The 24,050-nt window shown below is 44.3% G+C and overlaps 1 protein-coding gene across 1 annotated transcript in view; it reads right to left on the reverse strand.

The window, feature by feature from the left end:
• Window positions 1–9,368: 9,368 nt before the first annotated feature.
• The window catches only part of LOC115375370 (PEX5-related protein), a 32,709-nt gene continuing 18,027 nt past the window's right edge, over window positions 9,369–24,050 (reverse strand). The window contains 6 exon segments of the mRNA XM_074933737.1: window positions 9,369–10,185; window positions 13,254–13,411; window positions 13,598–13,763; window positions 16,997–17,206; window positions 19,764–19,834; window positions 21,311–21,454. Of these exon segments, the coding sequence (XP_074789838.1) occupies window positions 9,987–10,185; window positions 13,254–13,411; window positions 13,598–13,763; window positions 16,997–17,206; window positions 19,764–19,834; window positions 21,311–21,454 (948 nt within the window). The 3' untranslated portion in view covers window positions 9,369–9,986.

Here is a 24,050-nt window from a genome sequence, read left to right on the forward strand (position 1 = left end):
TGATCTGAGCCCAGAATCAACAGATTGTTTTCTTCTCAATCGGCCCAAGTCACAGCAGCGTCTCTTCAAATGTTTTTTTCCTCATAAATTTGTGCTTCTTTTCTTGCAAATTGACCCCTTTAATCTCAGAGGATATCCAAGTTTTTTTCTCGGAAATTTACGACGCTAATCTTGGACGTTCTAATTTTTTTCCTTGGAATATTACCCCCGTCCCGGCTCCATAATTTCTTTTTCTCCCTACAGTGGCCCTAACATGCCGTCATAAAAATGAGGTATTAAAGTCACAATGAGATGAAAAATACTTTACTTTTTTTTTTTTTTTTTAAGCTAATTTTCAATGCCTGAATATTCAGCTATTTAGTAGACTACACTGTGCAGTTTGCTGGAGGAGGGGTCACGCTGTGGGCTGGTGTTTCTGGGCTCGGCCTCGGCCCCTCAGCTCCACTGAAGGGAAATCTGAACGCTTCAGCTCACCGACACATTTTGGACAATTCTCTGCTTCCAGCTCTGTGGGACCAGTTTGGGGAAGGAAGGCCCTTTCCTGTCCCAGCATGACTGAGCCCCAGTGCACAGAGCAGCTCCATAAAGGCGTGGCCGGCTGAGTTTGGGGTGGAAGAACTTGAGCGGCCCGCACAGAGCCCCGACCCCGAAGAGTGGAAGCTGTTCTGCTGCAAAGAACCAACTCCATATTAAAGCCTCTGGGTTCAGGATGGAGCTCAGAGAAGCTCCTGCAGGTGGACCAGGACTTTAGTCCAGATAGTGTGACTGGAGTCTTTGGTTGACTAAGGAAATATCACGTTTCCACGGTGGATCCTCTGGATTTTAGATACTGAACGATGAACTGCAGCTGATCATTTTTCTTCCGATAGATAAACTGTTTTGCATTTTATAAACAATCTCTTCAGTTTTGTTATTTTGTTGACTGTGCAGTAATTTGGTTGAATAGTTTGATGTTTCTCTGTTAGGAGGAGAAGCCATAATACTGTATGTTACAGTGTCGACTGCTGTAGTGCTGCTGATCAGCCGGAGGATAAATCTGCTCAGTCTGGACGAGACAGTCCCAGACATTATGAACAAAACTGTAAAAGCAAATGAGGCTTTGAAGTCGTCCGGCCTCTTTTGTGTTTGAATATGTTGAAACTGTAAAAGCTGTAAACGGGTGACAGAGACACTCCAGCCTGTCCTTATGATGTGACCCAGACATTTCTTCTAAAATAAACAGTTTGTCTGCGTTCAGGTTGTTGCTGTTGAACCGTCTCTGGAGGGGGTTGTACTCATAAAATTTATTCAAGGTTGGCAGGTCTGTATTGGGGGGGTGGGGGTAATATTCTGGGAAAAACATTTAAAAATTAGGTCTGAAATTTATGAGAAAATATGCACAAATTTATGACAAAAAACATGAAAATTCTGAAATTATAAAGTCAAATTTACACAAATTTTCCCTTTTTTTGAGATGTACCAGTAATTTTTTTTTTTTTTTGCTCATTTCCTTCACCTCTCCTCACCTTTTGTCTGTTGCATGTTTTTGTCGTTTCCATTGATCTGGACATTTGCTCACATGCAGCTCCTTTGGGTGACATCTAGAGAGTTCAGGGTTGTAGAGTGTGTGTGTGTGTGTGTGTTTGGTGGAAGAGACCTAGGCCTGTTTCTAATCCAAAAAAACCCCTCAAAAAACGCTGCTGAGCTCTTCCTGCTCTGCAGAGACTCAGACGAGGCCGAGTCAGGCGCTTTGCTCTCAGATCAGAGACTCGCACGGTGTCACGGCGTGCAGGTCGCCATGGGAACGAGCCGCCACGCCGCAGACGCTCGCTCGTGTTTGATAGATGATATCAGGCCGGGGCGGAGGGATTTCACATGGAGACATAAAACACACAGACAGACGCTCACTTCAGTTTATATGCAGCGGTGAGGAAAAACATGTCACCCCCTGATAATTCACTGCGTTGGAGTGGAAACCTTATTGGATCAGATTTAAGAACTCAGCGACGCTGACGTCACCAAAAAGACGACAAAAATGTAATAAATCTGACTAATCTTTATACATCCACATGGAAAATTGAAGGTAAGTCAACAATTATCCAAATAACCATCAGAAAATTTGCTTAAAAATCCTGGGATTCACTCACTATGAAAAACAAAACAGCAGCCTGTTGCGCCCTCTAGTGGCTGAAAACTCCCAGTGGTGATTTGAAATCTTATTTTTTATGCATTTTTCCTCTCTTAGTGAATATCATCATCTGATCTTGTATTTCGTCATGATCTTGTGCCCAGGTCGCTCTAAATAAAATAATTTTTTTGTCTCAGTGAATCCAATAAAAGTCAAATAAAAGTTTGTGTCGTCTTCCCTGCTCTCTTTTAGGCCAACAAGCTGCTGTCTGTGTGAATTTGATCGGTTTCTGATCGGTTCAGACCCAAAGTGAAATTACCAGCGGGGGCTTGGCATGTTCTTTTCTCACCTCTGTGTAAATTCTTTAATTCCTAAAATATCAGTTTAATGGTACATGTGATTATAATTGCTCTTTACATAACTGAACTGAATCTGTACAGCGTAATATGGGGGGTGGGGTGTTTCCATGGTAACAAACACACATTAATAACAACAGGAAGTTCAGTTCATCTGTGTAACCGCAGCACTGTCACACACACACACACACACACACACACACACACACACACACACACACAGCCAGCTGTTCAAACTGTCCCAGACCCTCATGAGGCCCCGGGCCCCAGGTTGACCCTCATGAGGCCCCGGGCCCCAGGTTGAGCCTCATGAGGGCTCATGGTGATGTCTACTGAATTAACCTTTTGAAACCTGAGACAATCAACTGGATTTCTAAAAATTAAACAAAATATACAAAACAATGTCAACAAAATGGACAGAAAACGAGCAACAAAATACCAGAACATTACAAATAAAAAAGGAACAGAATATAAAGAAAACAGTAATATAAGAAAAAGAAAGAAAAATGGAAAAACTGTCAAAAAAAAGCCCTGAAAATTAGAAAAAAAAAATCCTTTGTCTAAACTGACGGGAACACAACAGTTTTTTTATATATAAAAACTGAAAAAATCAGACATGAAACATTGTTGAACTGTTACTTTGACATTTTAGATGGTGCCCAAAATCACCACATTCAGTTCAGCGGGACGAGGAATCAGAATTCATGTGATTATTGAACATGAGTGTGATTACATGATTACATGATTACATATCAGGACCTTATGGAGTTTCTGTTAAACTGATCTGAGCTGTCGTTTTTTTTTTTTTCCAGAAATATCAAGTGATGAATTTAAAGGTACAATATGTAAGTTAATGCAGCTTTAGTGCCATCTGGTGGTCGCTCATGTCTGCGTACAAACAGGAAATTCGACGATATCGGGATCGTAATTTTGATTGACGTAACAGCTGATATGAAACAGATTTGATCACCCGTTAGCTAGCATCACATGATACGACAGTTAAGATGTAAATTACTATGAAATACAAAAACCCAGCAGGACAGCTAACGTTACCCTGCTAATGTTACCCCGCTAATATTACCCCACTAACATTACCCTGCTAATATTATCCTGCTAACGTTACCCCGCTAACATTACCCTGCTAACATTACCCTGCTAACGTTACCCTGCTAATATTACCCTGCTAACGTTACCCCGCTAACGTTACCCTGCTAACATTACCCTGCTAACGTTACCCTGCTAATGCTACCCTGCTAATATTACCCTGCTAACGTTACCCCACTAATATTACCCTGCTAACGTTACCCTGCTAACGTTACCCCGCTAACATTACCCTGCTAATGTTGCCCTGCTAACGTTACCCTGCTAGCTTCAGCACAGCCAGCGGCTTTCACTGCCACACTTTAATAAATTTGTCACCATGTTTGTTTATACTTCAGAATTAATTTACTGCTTTCCTGTCGCATCATGTGACGCTATCAGGCGCTAACCTTAGCTAGGAAGTGGCTGAATGCTAACGTTAGCTGCTGTCTGTAGTGTATTTTATTTAGTTTGACAAAAAGACAAAAACTCTAAGTTGTTTGAAGGGCTGCAGGTTTCAGTTTCAGTTTTACTGGATTCACAAACATTTAAACACAAGAAACCTGATCCGACGTCACCGATCTGACCTTTAAACATTTCATCTGAATAATTATAAACACAGTTTTCTTCTTTTTTTTAGGTTTCTGAGCTAAAATCAGAGCTAATGCTAATGTCATTTCCTCTTTACATGTCAGTCTCCAGCTGGTAATCTTCTTGCTTGTTTTTGTATTTTTAAAACTAATATAATAATCTACACTGAACACTTGCTGGTTAAATTTTGTAAGTTATTTTTTTTGTAAATTTTTCAACTGCAATTTCTAAATTTATTACAAATGAATATTGATCCTTAATACTGAATACTGGTTACTGGAGAAGCGCTCTGATTGGTTCACTTTAGTTGTTACACCCACACATCACACACACACACTCCCACACACACACACACACACATTGTTCAGCCACTTCAGTGTTTTGTTTTTAGTCAGTTGGTAATTTTTTTTAAGCTAATTTATAATTTTAATTTTACTTGTAATTTTTATTGTTCAGAATTTTCTCATCTACTTGTTGTTTTGCTTCTGTTTGCAGTAGCTGTATTTCTTCTATGTTTCTATCTCTATTATTTCTGCTATGTCCTTTTCTTCTAAGTGTAATATTATCTGTGTTTACCACGTGGACCCGGGGAGGACGGCTGAGCGCTCTGTGGACGCCGCTGGGGATCGAAACAAAGGAAACACACTTCATTCGCACAAATTTGAACATTTTACGACTTGAGCACGTGGCCTCGCTCGGCGTCGCCGACACCGAGGACTCGCTCACGTCGCTCGCGTCCTAACAGGTTTACACGTAGGAAATGTTTAACGGAGCCACAAGACGAAGCAGAGCGAAGCGTCCCGAGCAGTTTGGGTTTATTTTCAGGTCGGTTTGAGTAAATTCTAACATATTGTACCTTTAACGGAAACTGAACTGGTCAAACATTTAACCTCGAGGAGCACATGGAGTATTCCTCGACAGTTCAAACAGTTGAAATGCAGTGTAAATATGTTTTGCTGTATAAACATGTTTTATTGTGTACATATGTTTTGCTGTATTTGGCTGAATGTGAACTTTGCGTGCAGAAAGCGGAGGGAGAGTCCTGCACGGTCCCGTCCTGAAGCCAGACGTGTCGTCGTTAGTCACCTGAGAAGCGTCGCTGAAACTAATTTAATGACCAGAAATGACTAATAAAGATCTGAGTGAGACACCATGATGAGAATAAACAGAAGAGTCAACACACACTCCTGACTACAGCCACACCACATCTTTACATTTCCCATCCTGCCTTTCAGAAACACCAGCAGTCTGATACATCTGTAAATATCCTCCACACATTTTTTCTCTCAGAAATGTTTCTGGAGGACGACCAAAGTCCTGGAAACCCAGAAACAGCAATAATAATTATAATAATAAACTTGTTGTCTTGGCTGTGGATCGATGCATCCTGGTAGTTCCTCCCTGGTGAAATAAAATAAAACAAAACCAAACCCCCTCACCTGAGTGGGTGCCCCCCCCCTCCCTGGCCTGTCCCGTGTCTTTGCTCCCTGCTTTCGGTTTGCAGTAAAATCTGTCCGATTTCTCCAAAACTTTCCACCAGAATCGGTTTCTCGGTTCATTTCATTTCTGCGTCTAAACTCGCGTGAGTGTTAAAGGACGGTCAGAACAAAGTGTTCACCTCACCTGGTTACGGTCGTAGCTTCACACAGAGCGGGGCGGCGGGACAGTGGAGCTAAAAGTAGAGTGACACCAGAGACTTCTACTGGTAACACCTGGCACACACTGCAGGATGACCGATAACCAGGTGTTAAGAGGGATTTTGTTCAGTCTGATCCGCTCGGAAGGCGAGATCATAAACAATGAACATGTTTAATATTTGCGACTAGAAACCCTGTAGTGTGTGTGGGGCCGAGCGTGCACAGTGTGTGATGTCACGTGTAGCGGGACAAAAGCCAATCAGGACGCGAGCTGAGTCAGCTGACTGATGGAAGAGGAAGTAAAAACAAAAAACAGCCCACATCCCTGCCGTCTCCATGACTTTTTCCATAATCGTTTTTTTGTGTGTGTGTGTGTGTGTGTGTGTGTTTTCTCAAAGTAAGAGGCCAAAAACAACCATCATTGCTTCTTCCTGTTCGTCCGCCATGTTTGTTGACACTGAAGTCACGTTTGACCTCGCGAGATTTGGAATATTGAGCGTGAAGAAGCTGAATTTCTGCTTTTGGTGTCATCTCTATATCTTATCTAATAAAGGAAAATCTTATCTTATCATCAAGTGTGTGCTCTCTAAATCTGTGAGGGTTTGAAGAATCCCGGCATGTGTGTCTGCTGGGCGGGAAGCGGTGAAAATCTGTGCCGGCCTGAACGTCCCAGGACGGGTGAGCTGCCCTGAACAGGCTCTTTGTATTTTTTTTTAATTTATTTATTTTTTGTATAAGTTCAGATTTGAGATTTTTCCCAGCAGAGATCAAACTGACGGCAGAGTTGAATCTGTGTGACGCCGCCGGAGCCCCGCCTCCGCTTCCCGCCTCCGCTTCCTGCCTGCAAGGTGACGAGGCGTTCGAGTGCAGCGGGAAAACTCAGAAAATCACAGAGCAGAGATGAAACACCAGCATCCTTTCATGTGACTGACACCGCAACAGACGGACAGGCAGCTGGGACTGCGTGTGTGTGTGTGTGACTATCCTACATGTACATATGTGTATGGAGTCTATAATGTGTGTGTGTGTGTGTGTTTCAGTGACAGACAACTCCTTGGGTAATTTGTAACTGAATGATTAACATGAACTGATAACAGCTCAAGTCGCTCGTTTATGCAATTAGCAGAAACGTGTGTGTGTGTGTGTGTGTGTGTGTGTGTGTGTGTGTGTGTGTGACAGTGTGTGTTTTAAGTAAAGAGTGGAACGTGGGAGCGGTCACACTCCACACACACACACTGATGCAAACCTGATGAAAGGTCCTGTAAGTGTGTGTGTGTGTGTGTGTGTGTGTGTGTGTGTGTGAACGCTGCCTGACCTGCAGGGAGAAACCCTGTGGTTCAAGTTGCCATGGCAACCGCAAGAGTGTGTTTGAATAACTTTACTGGAAGTTGCGTCGCGCTCGAAGGGGGCAGCCAATCATCCTGATTGGCTGCGTTGTTGTTAATAAAGTTATTGAATAAAGCGACTTGGCTCCTCCCACAGCTGACGTTTGTTTTTTTATTTGAATGTGAATCCAGACGGTGAGCCGACAGCTGATCTGCAGCTCTTTGATTTATTTCCTGTGAAAACAAAAGTAAACAAACTGTTCTGCCGACACCGACTGACACGCTTACAGCTGTCGCCGTGGCAACAGCAAACACCCGGAAACACTCTGATGTGCTGTGAGCCAGAGGCGGCACGGCGGTTCAACTCGTTTAATTAAACTGAGTCCAGGCCTCCGGACCAGAGCAGAGCATCATCTATTATTATTATTATTATTATTATTATTATTATGAACATGAGAGACATTAACATGTAAAAGGGCAGAGACGTGGCGACAGACTCAGGGTCAGTGTCAGCCCGACACTGATCGGTCTGTTCGGCTCAACGCGCTCTGGAGCCGCAGCCATGATGGATCATCATCCAGATACCTGGCAGAAACATCCAGAGATGAATTTTTGTCCAGCTGAACGTCCCATGAACCCGAGGAGGACAAAACACACACACACACACACACACACACGCAGGATGACGGTTCAAACTGCTGATGTTCTCTCATTTATTTTATGGTAACACTTTACAATAAGAGTACAACAATTAACATTAGTTAATGCCGTAATAAACATGAAGTAACAGTTAACTAACCGTTAACTAATGTGTCTAAGAATCATTTACTAAAGCTGTTCATGCTAAGGTATTAATTTATATGTTATTTAAGGGTTATTGTAGATATTATTAGCATTAGTAAATGCCATAATAATCATTAACTAACAGTTAATTAACCATTATGCATTAACTAACGCTAACTAACATTAATTGTTGTACTCTTGTTGTAAAGTGTTACCTGTTTTATTTCTCAGACTGAAACCTCGTTCAGCGGGCATCCGGGCGTCATGGCAACCGGCAGAGATGCTGCGAGGACGTTAGCTCGCGGCTAACTGACCAGCTAACCAGCTAACCAGCTAGCATCAAACACACAGAGCAAACAACAGCATCTCTCCACGCTCCACGTGTTTGAAAACCTAACAAGTCAAACTGTGTCATCTTTGATTTGTGAATACTGTGTGTGTGTGTGTGTGTGTGTGTGTGTGTCTGTGTGCACACTGTATGGTTGTGTTTACGTTGCCATGGTGACGTCCTCTTCCTGAGACCAGGATGTGTTGCTGCACTTGAATCACCTCGTCAGCATGTTGGACTAAAGCTTCAGTTGGCCAGCTGAGTTCTGATTGGCTCTCCTGGTAAACGACCTGACTTAGTGGCCTCTGATTGGCTGAGCTGACTACAGGCTGGTGCTACCTCGCGTATGATTGGCTGATTTATATCTGAAGAGTGTTTTCTACTTGAAGACGGCAGCGCGGGGAAACTCTGCTGTTGGATGTTTGCATCAGGTGAGTATCTGAGGTCAGTTTGGATCTGCTCCGTGTTTCTGCTTCGATTTGATGATTTTTACTCCTTTTACTGACTTTTTACTGTTAAAGCACGTTCAGAGAGGAGCCGCACAGGTAAAGGCTGCTGATGCTGCTGAAAGCCCGCGGCGAGGTGAAGTTATGGAGCGTCCGTCTGCAGATCTGATGGCACAAAGGAAAAAAAAAAAACAACAAAAAAAACAGAACCGCTCGTCTGCACTTCCTGCACAGCTGCTGGACTGCGACTCTGTAAAGTGCAAACGTCATGAAACCTGTAAATGTGTCGACATCAGCGTCACGGAAGCGATGCATTTCAAACTTTAATGTATTTTTTTTTTTTTTTAATTGCACTGTATTTTGATTTTCCTTTTTTCCTTTTGTATTTTATTTTCTAACCTGACCCTCAGTTCTTTGCTGCTGCAGATCCTCTAACCTCGGCTCAGACCCCAGAACATCACAAATACACGGTGGAGCTCGTCTCCTTCAAAATAAAAGCCTGATAACACAAAGGGAGGTGGATGCAGACGGGACAGTGATCTGTACAGCAGAGGAGTGGAAGGCTTCAGTTCGTGCAGACGGTGACGCTCCTCCTCCTCCTCCTCCTCCTCCTCCTCCTCCTCCTCCTCCTCCACCACGTTGTGCTTCTGCAGGTTACAAAATAAAAGCCCGACGGTGTAAATCACACAGTAAATCCATCTCTGCTGCTCGCTGAGCTGGTGCTTTGCCAAGGTCGTGGACGGTAAAGTCAGCTGAGAGGAACTGGCATCAGCCCGTCTGAGCTGCTTTATCACCGCTGACGTGCAGAAACCACGTAACTCTTCTCTGTGTCGGGTCTGTCCGTGTGGGTCTGCTGTGCTGAGGGAGTTTCACGGCCTTTGGCGCTCAGAAACATTTTACAAAACACTGTAGAATTTCTAGAATATACGACATTGACGGGAAAATAAGCTTTTTTTTCTTCTTGTTCTCCTTTCGTTGTAAATAAACATTTTGCTGTTTGCAGTTTGTGGTAGAAATCTAAGAGCTGCTGCAAGCTAAAGGGTTGTGCTGTCGTGCTTTAAAGGCTTTTCTCCTGCCGCCTCCTTCCTCCAGCGGTCGCCTGCTCTTTGGTTTTCTGCAGCTCCAATTTGCATCCGTTAACTGGCAACCCGTCCGGCGTCTCACACCGACGTTCCCTGCCAACCTGGCAACCCCTCCCCCGCCGCTGCTCCATTGTCTCCAGGAGACACGTCCCACAGGAGACCTCCCACCGAAACGCCCCATCTGACAACCTCCCGGCCAACCTGGCAACCCAGTTCACCTCCGCTCCCCCCCTCGGTCCCCGCGGGCGCCGTCAGACGTCGCCCACGTCGAAGGCCCTCATCAGCAGGTCCAGGTCGCCCACGCTGGCGGCCTGGAAGAGCTCGGGCCGGTCCATCAGGGAGATGGCGATGCGCAGCGCGGCCCAGATGTTGGCCGACATCAGCTGGTGGCTGTGGCGCTGGCTCCGCCTCTGCTGGTGCAGCGCCGTCAGGAAGTTACTGGCCGCTTCCCTGCAGGACGCAAAAACAGCCCGGTCACTCTCAGGAAGTCTGATCACATCAGCATCAACCTGGAACCTTTTTTTAGTCATTTAACCTGTGTACAGTGGTGTATTAGGGTCATTATAGGAGCCGGGACAGGGGATATTATGCCGAGAAAAAAAGATTTTTCAGCATTAAAGTGGTAAATTTATGAGGAAAACAGTGAAACCAGTTTGTTCTCCTCCTGTTTGATCCAGTCAGAAGGAAATCCTGCTGGTTTGAGTCCAGGGGCCGGATTCTCCAAAGGTTCTTAAGATTAAATTTCTTCTTAAGTTCCACTTTTTTTTTGGGTTTAAGAAGAATCTTAAGATATTTTCAAATTCACAAACAAAATATCTTAAGAATCCAAAGAAAAGATCTTAAGAATGTTCTAAACTTTATTCTTACGATTTTTCTTAAGAATAAATGGGATTCTTGAAAGAAATTATCTTACTATTTTTCTTAAATATTATCGTAACTTTAAGACAGGTAAAGGTTGTCTTAAGTACCACATGCTGTGTGAAGCATGTGGTTACTTAAGCTTAAGGTCAAGCTTTGATTAATTTAGAGCCAAATTTGATTATATAACATAGATTAATGTAGTAATACCTTAATCATTTTACACTGTATATGTTAACATAGAGATAATCGTTATCTAAACTGTAATTCAGCCTAATATCTAAACCAGTATTTAGACACATGTAGGCACATATATTGTTTCTGAGTCTATATGAGGACATTTTGTTTGGCCACCAGTCACCATTCATGTGTTAATTATATTTAGATTCCATTAACTAATAGATTAGTAATATCGTCGCTGTCCAATACAAAGTATGTATCTCAATTTTTGAGAAAACACTTTTATAACATCAGATCAAAGTTGAGACTATAATGGATATTGTTTTGTTGTATTTTAGATGGAACTGCTGTGGGCTGCAGCTCGAGGCTGTTTGTTTACATAAAGGTAGAGAGTTGAGAAGTTCGTAAGTGGAAAAAATTAAGAAGTTCTTAAGATAATGTGCAGTTCTTAAGAAAATAATGGGGAATAGCACTTGAGAACATTCTTATGAACTTCTCATTTTTTCCTCTTACGAAACGTCTTAAGATTATTAGTAAGAACTTTTTGGAGAATCTGGCCCCAGAACCCCAACCTCCTCCTCAGCATCTGGACTCTGAAGAGACGTTGCTGTGACTTGGGCCGATTCAGAAGAAAACAATCTGCTGATTGTGGGCTCAGATCAGCAGGATCTCCTTGTTCCTGAATCCCATGTACAGGTGGAGCCACGGACAGAAAGGAAAGAGAAAAAAAAAAGTTTTTTTCTAGTAAATTTATGGCTCTGACCTCGGAAAGTCAGAGTTTTTTCCTCAGAATATCACCTCCCCTCGCCCGCATCTCCATAACTTTTTTTCCCTACGACGGCCCGACGACACCACTGTAATGTTCTCAGTCACTGTATTCGCTGCTGGTGCATCATTTTTTTGCATAAGGATGTAAAGTTTTGTGTTAAGATGTGATGTTTTACTTGTGTGGACCGCAGGAGGAGCAGCTGCTGCCTTGGTAGGGATCAATGATGATCCAAACAAATAAATAAATTATAAAATAAATTGATAAATAAATCCTGCTAATCCCATCGACGGGTTTGTCATTACAAATTCAGGCTGCCCTGCTGATCTTTGTTCAAACCCAGAGACCTTTATTTTAAATTCTAGCTGAGATCCTGAGGTTTCCAAAACTCTGGAGAAATGTCTAAAATGAAGCACTAGACATGCAGATCTTTTCTATCTGATGTGATTCTGCAGCCATAAAACAGCAGCTTGTGGGCTTTGAATATCTCCCTCAGGATAAACGGGGGAATCTGAAGGTGAAGTCAGAGTTTCGGGGGTTAAGGGTCCGGACAGCAGGACGATGTTCTGGGCTCCAGCGACACACCTGAACCTTTAGTCCTGAATCTGCACTTCTCACTTCACCACAACATGCAGGGCTTTTTTTTTTCCCAGCGTGATGAGAAATTACAGGCACCACATTCATAATGTAGAACATCCAGTTCTGCCTCTGATTAATAATAATAATGCTGAGCCTCGTCGCTGAGCTGCACACACAGACGTCCTGCTGCTGCTGCTAAACACACTTTTTCTGTTTCACTGCTTGTTTTTGTTTAAAAAGCAAGAACCTGAATTCTGAGCCAGTTGAGCTTCTTCAGCACAAACCAGGATATAAACCGAGCTGCAGGTACACACTGAGCTGTGGATATAAACGACTACTTTTCAACCTGACCGACCAAATTTACTCTGAAACTCCACGGGAAATAAGAAAAGAGACCAGATGTTGGACACCATTTTCTCCTCTCTACGTCCAGCGGCTCAGTTCCTATGGGTAGCATTTCCTGTTAGCTTAGCATAAAGACTTGAAGTCTATGGGAGTTGTTAGCCTGGCTCAGTCAAAGTGAAAATTCAAACGCTGTCTAAACTGATGGAACGCTGCATTTCTGTGAAAGGAATCAGTTTAAGGAACAATCTGAACAAAGAAACCAAAGAATCCAAGTTCAAAGTTACATTTCAAAGAACAATTAAAGCCAGTATGTTAAGGAAATATAATGAAATATGTTAGTTATGTTTGATTGCCATAATCGTTGTCATGAAAGGAATAGTAGCCTATAGGCATATTAAAAAATAATAATGTTTGAATGGTATGAATTGAATTGGAACTCGGGAAAAAGAATGTGACTGTCTGTGTTGTGGCTGGCAGCTGTTTTATTTTATTTTAATTTCCTTTATTTTGTTGTTGTTTTAATTTAACTGCTTTGCAAATTGATTTCTGGGATAAAGGGGCAGATTAAATAAGATGATTCTTCTTCCTGCTCCCTTTCATTCAAGATTTGGGAATGTTGTGTTTATAGTGTATTGTTTTGTTTTTTATGTTTTGTTTTTCAATGAATGAAATAAAATAAATAAAGTAAATAAATCTTGTTTGAATTTGTTGTGTTCAGCAGTAACGAGCGGCTGACACCAGGGGGCGCCGTCCCCCCTGCTGTGCGTGCGGTGGCTGCTGGAGCTGCTACCTGTGAGCTCCCAGGTTGATGCAGCTGATTCCCAGGTTGTATCTGGAGCGGATGAATCCCGGCTGCAGCTCCAGGGCGCGCGTGTACGCCTCCACCGCCTCCTCGCTGCGGTCGCCGTTGGCCAGCGTGGCGCCCAGCCGGTTCCACAGCAGGTAGTCCTGAGCACAGACACAGGTAAACACACCTGTCTCTGCATCAGGTGGTCCTGAGCACAGACACAGGTAAACACCACACCTGTCTCTGCAGCGCCACTCAGCTGGCAGCCAGGTGAGGCTCATCAGGTGTGTCAGGTAATAATGTGTGTGTGTGTGTGTGTGTGTGTGTGTGTGTGTGTGTGTGTGTACCTCGGGCCTGACTGACAGCGCTGCAGTAAAAGCCTCCACTGCCTTGTCGAAGTCGGAGCTCAGGTTGAACAGGACGCCCAGGCCGGTCTGCAGGTCTGGGTCCACGCCGTCCAGGTTGGACAGCGCCGCCTGCTGGAACACAGCCAGCACCTGCTGCAGCTGGCAGCTGCACACACACACACACACACACACACACACACACACATGATGTTAAATGTATCGTCTGTACAAGAACAAAACCCTCATTAACGATCAGCTGTGATTAAAGAGCAGACTGGCTCTGCTGAGGCCGTTAAGGCCCACAGCTCGTTAAGGCCCACAGCTCGTTAAGGCCCACAGCTCGTTAAGGCCCACAGCTCGTTAACAGCTGAACTCGTTAAGACACATTCAACAACATCCAGACAGTTAATTGGCCTCCCGGCAGAGAGACAGAGACACAAGCAGCTCTCTCTCTCTCTGTTTCAAGAAATGACCTTTTGTTGTGTCTTCAAAGAAAACACACACACACACACACACACACACACACACACACACACACACACACACCTGCACTGTAAAGCAGAACGCTCACTTTGATTCTCATTCAAATAATCACCCCCCCCCCCCCCCCCCCCCCCCCCACACACACACACACCAGCTCAGTCTGTTGTCTGTTTGCTCATCAGACTCATCACTTTGTATTTCTTTATATGACTCTCCTCCTCCCTGTGTGTGTGTGTGTGTGTGTGTGTGTGTGTGTGTGTGTGTGGTCATTGAGGAAACAGAAACCTCCAGAAGAAAGTGACCCACATCTGATTTTTTTAAATTCCAGTGTGAACAGAAAAAAAAACACACTGAAGGCCTTCACACTCTAAGTCTGTATTTTTTGTTTTGTCTGAAATGGTTGCGCATGTAAAAATAAATAGGACTTGGGCCGATTGAGAAGAAAACATCCATCCATCCATCTTCTGCCGCTTATCCGAGTCTGAGCAGAGACACCCAGACTTCCCTCTCCCCAGACACTTCCGCCAGCTCCTCAGGAGGAACCCCAAGGCGTTCCCAGGCCAGCCGAGAGACATAGTCCCTCCACCGTGTCCTGGGTCTTCCCCTGGGCCTCCTCCCGGTGGGGCATGCCCGGAACACCTCCCCAGGGAGGCGTCCAGGGGGCATCCGGAACAGATGCCCGAGCCACCTCAACTGGTTCCTCTCGATGTGGAGGAGCAGCGGCTCTACTCTGAGCTCCTCCCAAGTGACCGAGCTCCTCACCCTATCTCTAAGGGAGCGCCCGGCCACCCTGTGAAGGAAACTCATTTCGGCCGCTTGTATCCGCGATCTTGTCCTTTCGGTCATTTACCCAAAGCTCATGACCATAGGTGAGGGTAGGAATGTAGATTGACTGGTAAATCGAGAGCTTCGCCTTTCGGCTCAGCTCCTTCTTCACCACGACGGACCGGTACACCGACCGCATCACTGCAGAGGCTGCACCAATCCGCCTGTCAATCTCACGCTCCATCCTTCCCTCACTTGTGAACAAGACCCCGAGATACTTGAACTCCTCCACTTGAGGCAGGACTTGAGAAGAAAACAATCTGCTGATTCTGGGCTCAGATCAGCAGGATCTCCTTGTTCCTGAATCCCATGTCAGAGTAGAATCTGCTGAGGGGATCAGCTGCAGGCCTGAGACACGGCTTCTCTGTAAATTTCTGATTTTTTTTCATGTAAATTTATCACTTTAATCTTGGAAATTAAAGTGAAGCAAAGCTCCTTCATCAGTCGCTGTGCTGGTCGTCTCAGTCGTCTTATTAAAGCGTGAGCTGTGACTCAGTCAGGTGACACACTGATCTCAGGTCTGTCTGCAGGTGAGGCGGCTGGTGACGGATGAGTTTCAGTTTTTAGTCGGACAGGACTGAAGCTCTGTGAGCCCCCAGTGTCCCGGCACGGTCTTACATCTTCTCTCTGTAATTAGATGTGGCTTCCAAATTAATTTCCGGGTGTTTTAGATCATATCTCTGCATCAGAATGGTCGCGGTGGAAACGCTGGGCTGACGGTCCTCAGGGAACGCAGATATAAACACGATGAAGGCGAACCAGCCGACCAGCAGACAGAGGTGTGGAAAACAGATTCACTCAGTCTTGCAATCTGTTTTTTTTTGTTTGTTTGTTTTTTTTTTAACTTTATCTTTTTTTTTTTCTTTTTTTTTAATTTCACAACCAAATATGTCATGTTAGGTTGTCCGCACGGTGGCTAAATGTCGTTCCAAAGATCAGCTAAATTTTGGCGAGGGGGAAAAATGAGCATGTCTGTTTCCATCGGGATCCCTTGACCTCTGACCTCCAGCTGTGTGAATGAAAATGGGTTCTCTCCCCTTTGCAGACACGCCCACCTTCTGCTAATCCCATGCAGTTTGGCCCCCAAAGCCTGCAGTCCACATGTGTTCTTGTGGCCTGTTGTAAAATGGTGTGTGTGTGCAGACTGGGGCCTAAACAGTCTTGGAGCTGCATCAGTTGGCTTTGACTGGAAAGCTGAGACTCTTGTGGATTCAATGAGCCACATTTGATTCCTGTGTGATGATGTTGGCCCCCATAGCAGCCATTTCACTGCAGGCAGAGACTTTTGTCCAACTGGACGTCGCTGGAGAAAATGACCTCTAGTGACCTCTAGGAGAATCACAGCCTCATCAGACTTTACACACACAAACTAGAGGAGGATTCAAAAAACAAACATCACAATAAATCATAATATTGAATGATGATTTAAGAATTGTGATAGTATTGAAGCAGGAGATGAGCAAGTCGCCACAGTCCTTCCAGCAGAGCAGACATCTGAGCCCAAACACTGAACATGTCCCACCTTCAGATCCTCTCTGTTTGCTCTCGCTTCACTTCCAGCGATGTGAGAAAAGACAAAACTGTGAAAAATTAAGAATGAAGTAGCAAAGGTTTACCGTCAGCTGCCAGGCACTGACTTCCTCTGAGCTTCAGTCTGGAGACCAGCTGAGCAGAACACCTGGCTGTGCTGAATCAGCTGTTCTTATTCACTGAGGCTTCGACATGATCATAAATAATAATAACAATAAAACTTTATTTGTGTAGCACCTTTCATACAAGAATTGCAGCTCAAAGTGCTTCACAATAAAAAGAAGAACATTTGAAAACACATTAAATAAAACATTAAAAGAATAAAACAGCACAAATTAAATTTAAAAAAGAATAAAAAAGGAAAAGGCTAAAGACGAGAACTTTGAAATAAAACAAAAGATACAAATAAAACAATAAAAGACAACAGTGTGGAATAAAATAGGAGCTAGTTAGAGACTCGAGTGAAAAGGTGGGTTTTTAATCTTCTTTTAAAGGTATCTAGTGAGCTGGCTTCCCTGATGTGTCAGTGCAGGGAGGCAGACAGGTGTGATGTGGTGTTACCTGCGTGGGGCTGTGGTGGGCGGGGCCTTGCGGGGCGTGGCCGGCGAGCTCTGCGGCGGGCTGCTGCCGTCCAGCAGCTGCTTGTAGCGCGGGTTGTGGCTGAGCCAGCGGCGCAGGGCGTCGCAGGCCTCGGGCTGCATGCCGCTGTTGGTGAAGCTGACGGCCAGAGCCATGAGCGCCGGCAGGTTGTTGGGGTGCAGCTCCAGACACCTGCACAGGGACGCCACCGCCGTTAGCACCGGCTAGCACACTTCACATTTAGCCTCACTGCTAAAACTCAAAATCTTACCAAGATTATTTGTCTTATTTCATTTTTTTTTTTGTCTTATTTCAAAAATGTCTTATTTTTAGTCAAAATATCTCATTACACTTAAAATAAGACATGATCACCTCAGAAGTAACTTGTTTTTAGACAATTGTCTCTTGTTTCAAGAGAAGATTTGCTTGAAACAAATGAAAATTTGCTTGTTTCATTGGCAAAATTTGTTTCTTGTTTCTAGCTAAATTTTCACTTATTTCAAGTGAATTTTCACTTTTTCCACTGGCAAATTTTGCCAATGAAACAAGCAAATTTGGGGTTAGGGCAAGATTGTCTAAAAACAAGTTACTTCTGAGGTGATCATGTCTTATTTTAAGTGTAATGAGATATTTTGACTAGGAATAAGACATTTTTGACTTGAAATAAGACAAATAATCTTGGTAAGATTTTGACTTTTTGCAGTGCTCAGTTTAGCTGCAACATCCGAAACACAGATGAGCTTTTCCCTGTCCGCACCTGTATCTTGTTCTTAGAATAGAAGAACAGAGTAGAATATGCCTTTATTGTCATTGTAAAAGTAAAATGAAAAAAAATAATAAAAACTATGAAACTTAGCAGCTTCTAAAAGGAAATGAAAACACTGCACACACAACACGTTCACATTGTGCAGGTGCTGCACAGTGAATATTCACAAGAGGCTCAGGTTTTTGCTGTTTTCGGTGCAGTTCTGGCTCCGGCATAAAGACTGATCTGTAATCTGCTGGTCGGTGCTGACGGTGTCCTGGAGCGTCTGTCCGCGGGCGGCGGGGGACAGAGAACACGCCCGGGGTGGGACGGCTCTCTGAGGATGTTCTGTGCTGTCCTGAAACAGGGAGGGGAGGGGCGGCTGGGCGTCTTTTGGCCGTGGTGACGAGCCTCTGGAGGTGCAGGCTCTGCTCTGAGGACAGCAGCGGGGGTGATGCTCCAGGTCGGGCCGTCCTCTGACCGCAGGTCTGAGACCCTGTCCTGCTGAGGACCGGGGGCTGAATGCAAAAACTCAAAATCTCACCAAGAATATTTGTCTTATTTCTAGTCAAAATGTCTCATTACACTTAAAATAAGACATGATCACCTCAGAAATAACTTGTTTTTAGACAATTTTCACTTGTTCCAAATGAAAATTTGCTTGTTTCATTGGCAAAATTTTCCAGTGGAACAAGTGAAAATACACTTGAAACAAGGATAAAGGGAAGTTTATTGGTCATTATACAAAAGGTTGTATAATGAAATTAAAATGTGGTTCCCTCCTGACTGATTAATTGATTGTATAAAAAATAAAATTATTATTATTATTATTATTATTATTATTATTATTATTATTATTGAACAAAGTGAAAATTGTCTAAAAACAAGTGACTTCTGAGGAGATCATGTCTTATTTTAAGTGTAATGAGACATTTTGACTAGAAATAAGACAAATATTCTTGGTAAGATTTTGAGTTTTCGCAGTGTGCCTGCTCTTTAACTCCTGATCAGCTCCTTGGTCCCGCTGGCGTTCAGGACCGGGTTGTTTCCTGTGCGGTGCGGGCGGCTCCACCCCGTCCCGTCGTGCACCCCCACCCCCCACCCCCAACCCCCCCAGAGATGAGTCCCACCACAGTGTCATCAGAGAGCTCGATGATGATGATGCTGCAGTGGGTGGGGATGCAGCCGTGGGTGTGGAGGGTGTAGAGAAGGGGGTCGGCCCACAGCCCTGAGGACAGCTGCTGCTCACCCTCTGTCATCATTATTATTATTATTATTATTATTATTATTATTATTATTATTTATTTATTTTTTTATTATTATTATTATTATGAAAAAGAACGCAGCAGCAGCAGCAGCAGAGGTCTGACTTGTTTACCTGCCATCTTCGCAGCCCTGCATTCTCCCTGTTTACCTCCCTGCTGCCTGTCATTCACCGAGCTCCCTGCAGACTGCCCTGATGCTGCCTCACACACACACACACACACACACACACACACACACACACACACTGTTTTATTTCTTGTTTGTACCACTTTCTGTGTCCTTTGCTTGCTGTAATTAACTTTGTGACGGTGCTGCTGACAGCCTGTGCAGATGACCAGCATCAGGAGGAGGCGGCGGGTCGCAGGCTGGACTCCCCGACCATAACTCAGGAAAAACGAGGGAGGAAAGAGCAGGGAAGAAGACGATGGAAGGTGGAAAGGCTTTGCTGTGTCTCTGCACTGTGAGGCCAGGATGTGCTCCTGCCTCTGCCAGACAAATGCAGGATTTCATTATTTCTACTTTATTGCTCAGATAAAACAGCATTAACCCGATTATCCGCTCCGAGTGATCCGACACGCGGCGTTTGTGATATTTGATTTCCGAAACAGAGCGTGACGGCGGCGGGGCTGCGGAGCCGCTGTTGTTGCTCTGCGTGAAGGTTTTGTGTCAGTATTATATATATAGACGCGGCGCAGGCCTGTGCTCACTAAATATAGACGGCGGCGGCGGGCGTCTTACCTCTGCAGCGACACGATGGCGGCCTGCTCGTTCTCGTTCTCGGCCTGCGTCGTGCCCAGGAGCTGCCAGGCCTGACGGGACACAGGAAACCACCATCAGTCAAACACAACACCACCCACAGGACAAACTGCAAGAGAAGCAAACTCAACTGATTCTGTTTCCTCAGTTTGTCCTGAGTGAGGGGAAAAAAGTCCCAAGAAATCCCATTGGTGGAAAGTTTTGAAAATCACCTATTTATGACCACATATTACCAAAAAACACTGTTTTTAACACACAGGGGAAAGGGGGTCAACATTTTACTTTCGGATATCACTATAAAAATTCACAAGTTGATTACACAGACCAAGACAAGAAAAAAAGTCAATTACAAGTTCTTTGAATTATTCTGTTTACACATGCATATCACACATTATCTGATTTGATATGCGCTAATAAGGAATATCAGGAATAAATGCCAGAACAGATATTTAAACAGTGAATTAAAAGGTTACTATATAACAGTGAATTAAAAGGTTACTTAAGGGTGTTTTTTGGTAATATGTGGTCATAAATAGGTGATTTTCAAAACTTTCCACCAATGGGATTTCTTGGGACTTTTCCCCCTCATTCAGGACAAACTGAGGATACAGAATCAGTTGAGTTTGTTTCTCTTGCAGTTTGTCCTAGGTTGACCCCCATTTTGGCCTAAAATGACTGCACTATAAGAACTGGGGACAGGACAACATGTTTATCCCACAAAACAATTCAACGTTTGATAAAGCCTTCACAATTTGATAAAACCACGGCACTGTTCAAAAACAAAGCCTGACTGCAGAGTTGTTGTTTTTTTTGTTTTTTGTTTTTTTGACTGACAAACAGTAGAAACCCGGTGTAACAATAAGGTTTTTTTTTTTTTAAAAGCCTGACCTGCTGATACAGAAACTTTCTTTAGTTTAACATGTTTGATCCTTTTCTAAATATTGCGATTCATTTTCTAACTTAAGATCTGGCTGCCTAATACCTCAGCTTTCATTAACACATGGACCATGTGGGTTTTCTAAGTAAAACTAAAGGGCAAATGAACAAAATAGTGAAAAAATAGCAGTGATCAGTGGATCTCAGAATGTTTTAAATGATGTTCCCCCTTTGAAATACTTTTTCAGCCTGGATTTGTTTGTTTTTTTCTTTTTTTTTTTTTTTTTTGTGGTCTCGTCTTCCTGGTCATTTTGAACAAACGTCCTCGCTTGACGTCCCGGCAGCAGATTTTTAAAGCACAAACACACAAACCTAACACCTTCAGAAAACCCGGAGGAAAAAGTGAAGATAAAATGTGCTTTATCAAACAGACTAACTTTTTTTTTTTTTTACTGAACATATTAAAGCATAGGCTAATTATTTTAGGAATTATACACAACCGATGTTTTTTAAATTAAAAATCTTTAAAAATCTCATGCATCCCCTGCAGTACTCCAGCGTACCACTAGGGGGACGCGTACCCCACATGAGAACCACTGAGTTATGCTGGACATGATGGACAGGTGTGTGTGTGTGTGTGCAGGTGCGGTGACCTCGGCGTCCTGCGGGTCCTGCAGGATGGCGGCCTCCAGCAGCAGCACGGCCGTGTTCAGGTCGCCCTCCCTGGCCTTCTCCTGGCCCTCGGCGAAGGCGTTGGGCCAGTCCCGGTACGGGTTGTTGGTGTGGAAGTAGTAACCCTGCAGGTCGGCACAGACACACAGACACACACAACAAACACGTTCAGGGTTTAGAGCTCTTAAAGGAATAATCCGCTCAGTTTCTGTGCTGATGTTGATGCCAGAGGAGGTTTGGAGCTCTGCAGGTCCTGAGGCGGCAGAGCGTCGGACTCTTTTACGCACTAAAAGACTCCGACGCTCTGCGACCCCGCTCTGTGACTTTACGTGGTGCCGCCCCCTGGTGGCCGAGTCGCTGTGGTTCCTAAACGCTTCCACTTTGCAATAATCCCACTTCCAGCTGATGGTGGAATATCTAGGAGGGCAGAAAGTTGAGCAGCTGACTTGTTGCAGCGGTGGCTTCCTGTTCCATCACTATTCCAGCAGCACCTGGAACTCAGTGAGCTCTTTAGAACCAGACGCTCTGTCACTGATGTTGGGAAAGGCAGACTGCATGGCTGCTGCTGGAGGCTACACACCTGTGGGGACGGGGCTGAATGAAACACCTGAACTCTCCACAGTGTCTGGACAATCTGCTGCTGGAACACAAGAATTTAAGTGCATCTATCTATCTATCTATCTATCTATCTATCTATCTATCTATCTATCTGCCGACCTACTGCATGTCCACTGCCAAAACAAAGCCTCAAAGGTGAAAGGTCTGTAGATGTTTTATAGATATATTTTAGTATGTTTTATTTTTTTATTGCTCTTATAGGACATTCAAAGGTTTCTTCTGATATTCTTTGTATTGATCCACTTTATTTAATTGTGTTATTTGTGGCGTTTTATTTCTCTAAAGATGCATATTTGTCTCCTCTGGTGGAGTTCTGCTGTTACCTGGACCACCTGCTGCTGGAACATGACAAGTTACCAATTTGGGATCAATAAAGTACATCTATCTATCTATCTATCTATCTATCTATCTATCTATCTATCTATCTCCATCTGTCTGTATTACAGTCTTACATGGGAGCAGAAGCAGCAGCACGAGTTGTGTTGGTGATTTCCTTCAAAGCGATGCTGACACCGTGCTGTAAGTCATGCAGGAGTCTGCTGAGGCCTCTGCCTTTGTGTTTTTATGTGCCAGCGTGCGCCTCGACCTGTTAAGATGAATGTGCCGGTGTTTCCTGCCCCGCTCTCCGGGGGTGCGGCTGCGTGTGTCGGTGTTGACAGCACCCATATGTTCAGCGAACAACTCAAGGACAAAGCCATTGTGCCGGCGCAAGCAGCCCCTGACCGCAGAGGTCGCAGCAGCCACGACACGCCGCCGCACTGCAAAAAAATCCACCGCGACGAGTCTCATCTGCAAATCCTGTTTTTCTTCAAACGAGGTGAAACACTCCGCCGGTGGGATGAAATAATCCCGCTTGTTTCCAGAATCTTCTTGAATCAGGTGTCGTTCTCTCGGTCCTGGTGCGGCTGATCTGCCTCGTTCTGCCTCAACATTTTTCTGGAGATTTTTTTTGCAGTGCAGCTGTGACTTACAGGCGCACAGGGCCATATATAAGAACAGGAATGCTGGGATATGCTGCATTAAATCGATCTCAGTCATATACCACGGGGATTGCTATCAGGCTGCGGGCGTTTTCTTTCACAGCCATTCTTGGGGCTGGATTAAGTTTCTTCCTCTGCAGACAGACAGGGGCCGAAACACAGATCCATAAACATCCACATTAACTTAAATCCATCCAGTACGCACAGGACACTGCAAAAATATCCATCTAAACACATCACTGTCAGTATGACACCAGCTTTACTGGTGTTACTGCCTTTACCACATTAAAATCATGGTTTTGATGCACGAGGCGTCGTTTCATGTGGATTTTCAGCTGCACTGCCTTGCTAGAGGGCACTTTAGTAGTAACTGTTGGATGGGCAGAGCTTCATGTCCTGTCTTCCCCAGACGGGATTCAAACAGACAACGTTCGGGTCACAAAGCTCCTCCTCTGACCTCCTTATTCAGCTCAGTCTGAACCAAAAGGAGGTTTTGTGTGAGAGACATTGATTCTGCATTATGTCACATATACAGCTCATTACGCTGCGCGGCGGCGGCGGCGGCGGCAGGATATGGATTATTGTGACAGACAGCGGCAGAACAGATCGGCGGCGTCACGCAGGATTATACGAGGAATGAAATCCATTAGTGCTGGAAATGGCCGAGGCTAATGGGGTAAACAGCAGAAATCACGGAGATTTGTCCCTTTCACTTTAACAGACTCCCCTCTAATCTGTACAGTGTTCCTCTTTTCTTTTTTCCCCTTTCATCTGCGCTGGTATTCATTTCATTTGTTCGATATGCTTAATGTGTTTAGCTGCTCGCTCCTTTGTGCTGGACAAATGAAATTTAATATAACAGGAGTTCACTTTGACAAGTGCGGAGGATCGCAGCTGAAATGGAAAACTGTTTTTCCTCCCGCTCGTCTCTCTCTCTCTGTCTGTCTCTCTCTGTCTTTCTCTCTGACACTGTCCTGAGAGAGAGACAGGTCAGGACAGACAGGACGTGTCAGCTGTCACGTCTCAGCTCTGCTCTCCTGGTTTAACAAAAGAATAAATCAAGTCAACTTTATTTAAGAATCTCCCAATTTAGGATCAATAAAGCAGATCTATCTATCCATCT

This window comes from Myripristis murdjan, chromosome 17 (assembly GCF_902150065.1).
Source record: "Myripristis murdjan chromosome 17, fMyrMur1.1, whole genome shotgun sequence".
NCBI classification, from domain to species: Eukaryota; Metazoa; Chordata; class Actinopteri; order Holocentriformes; family Holocentridae; genus Myripristis; species Myripristis murdjan.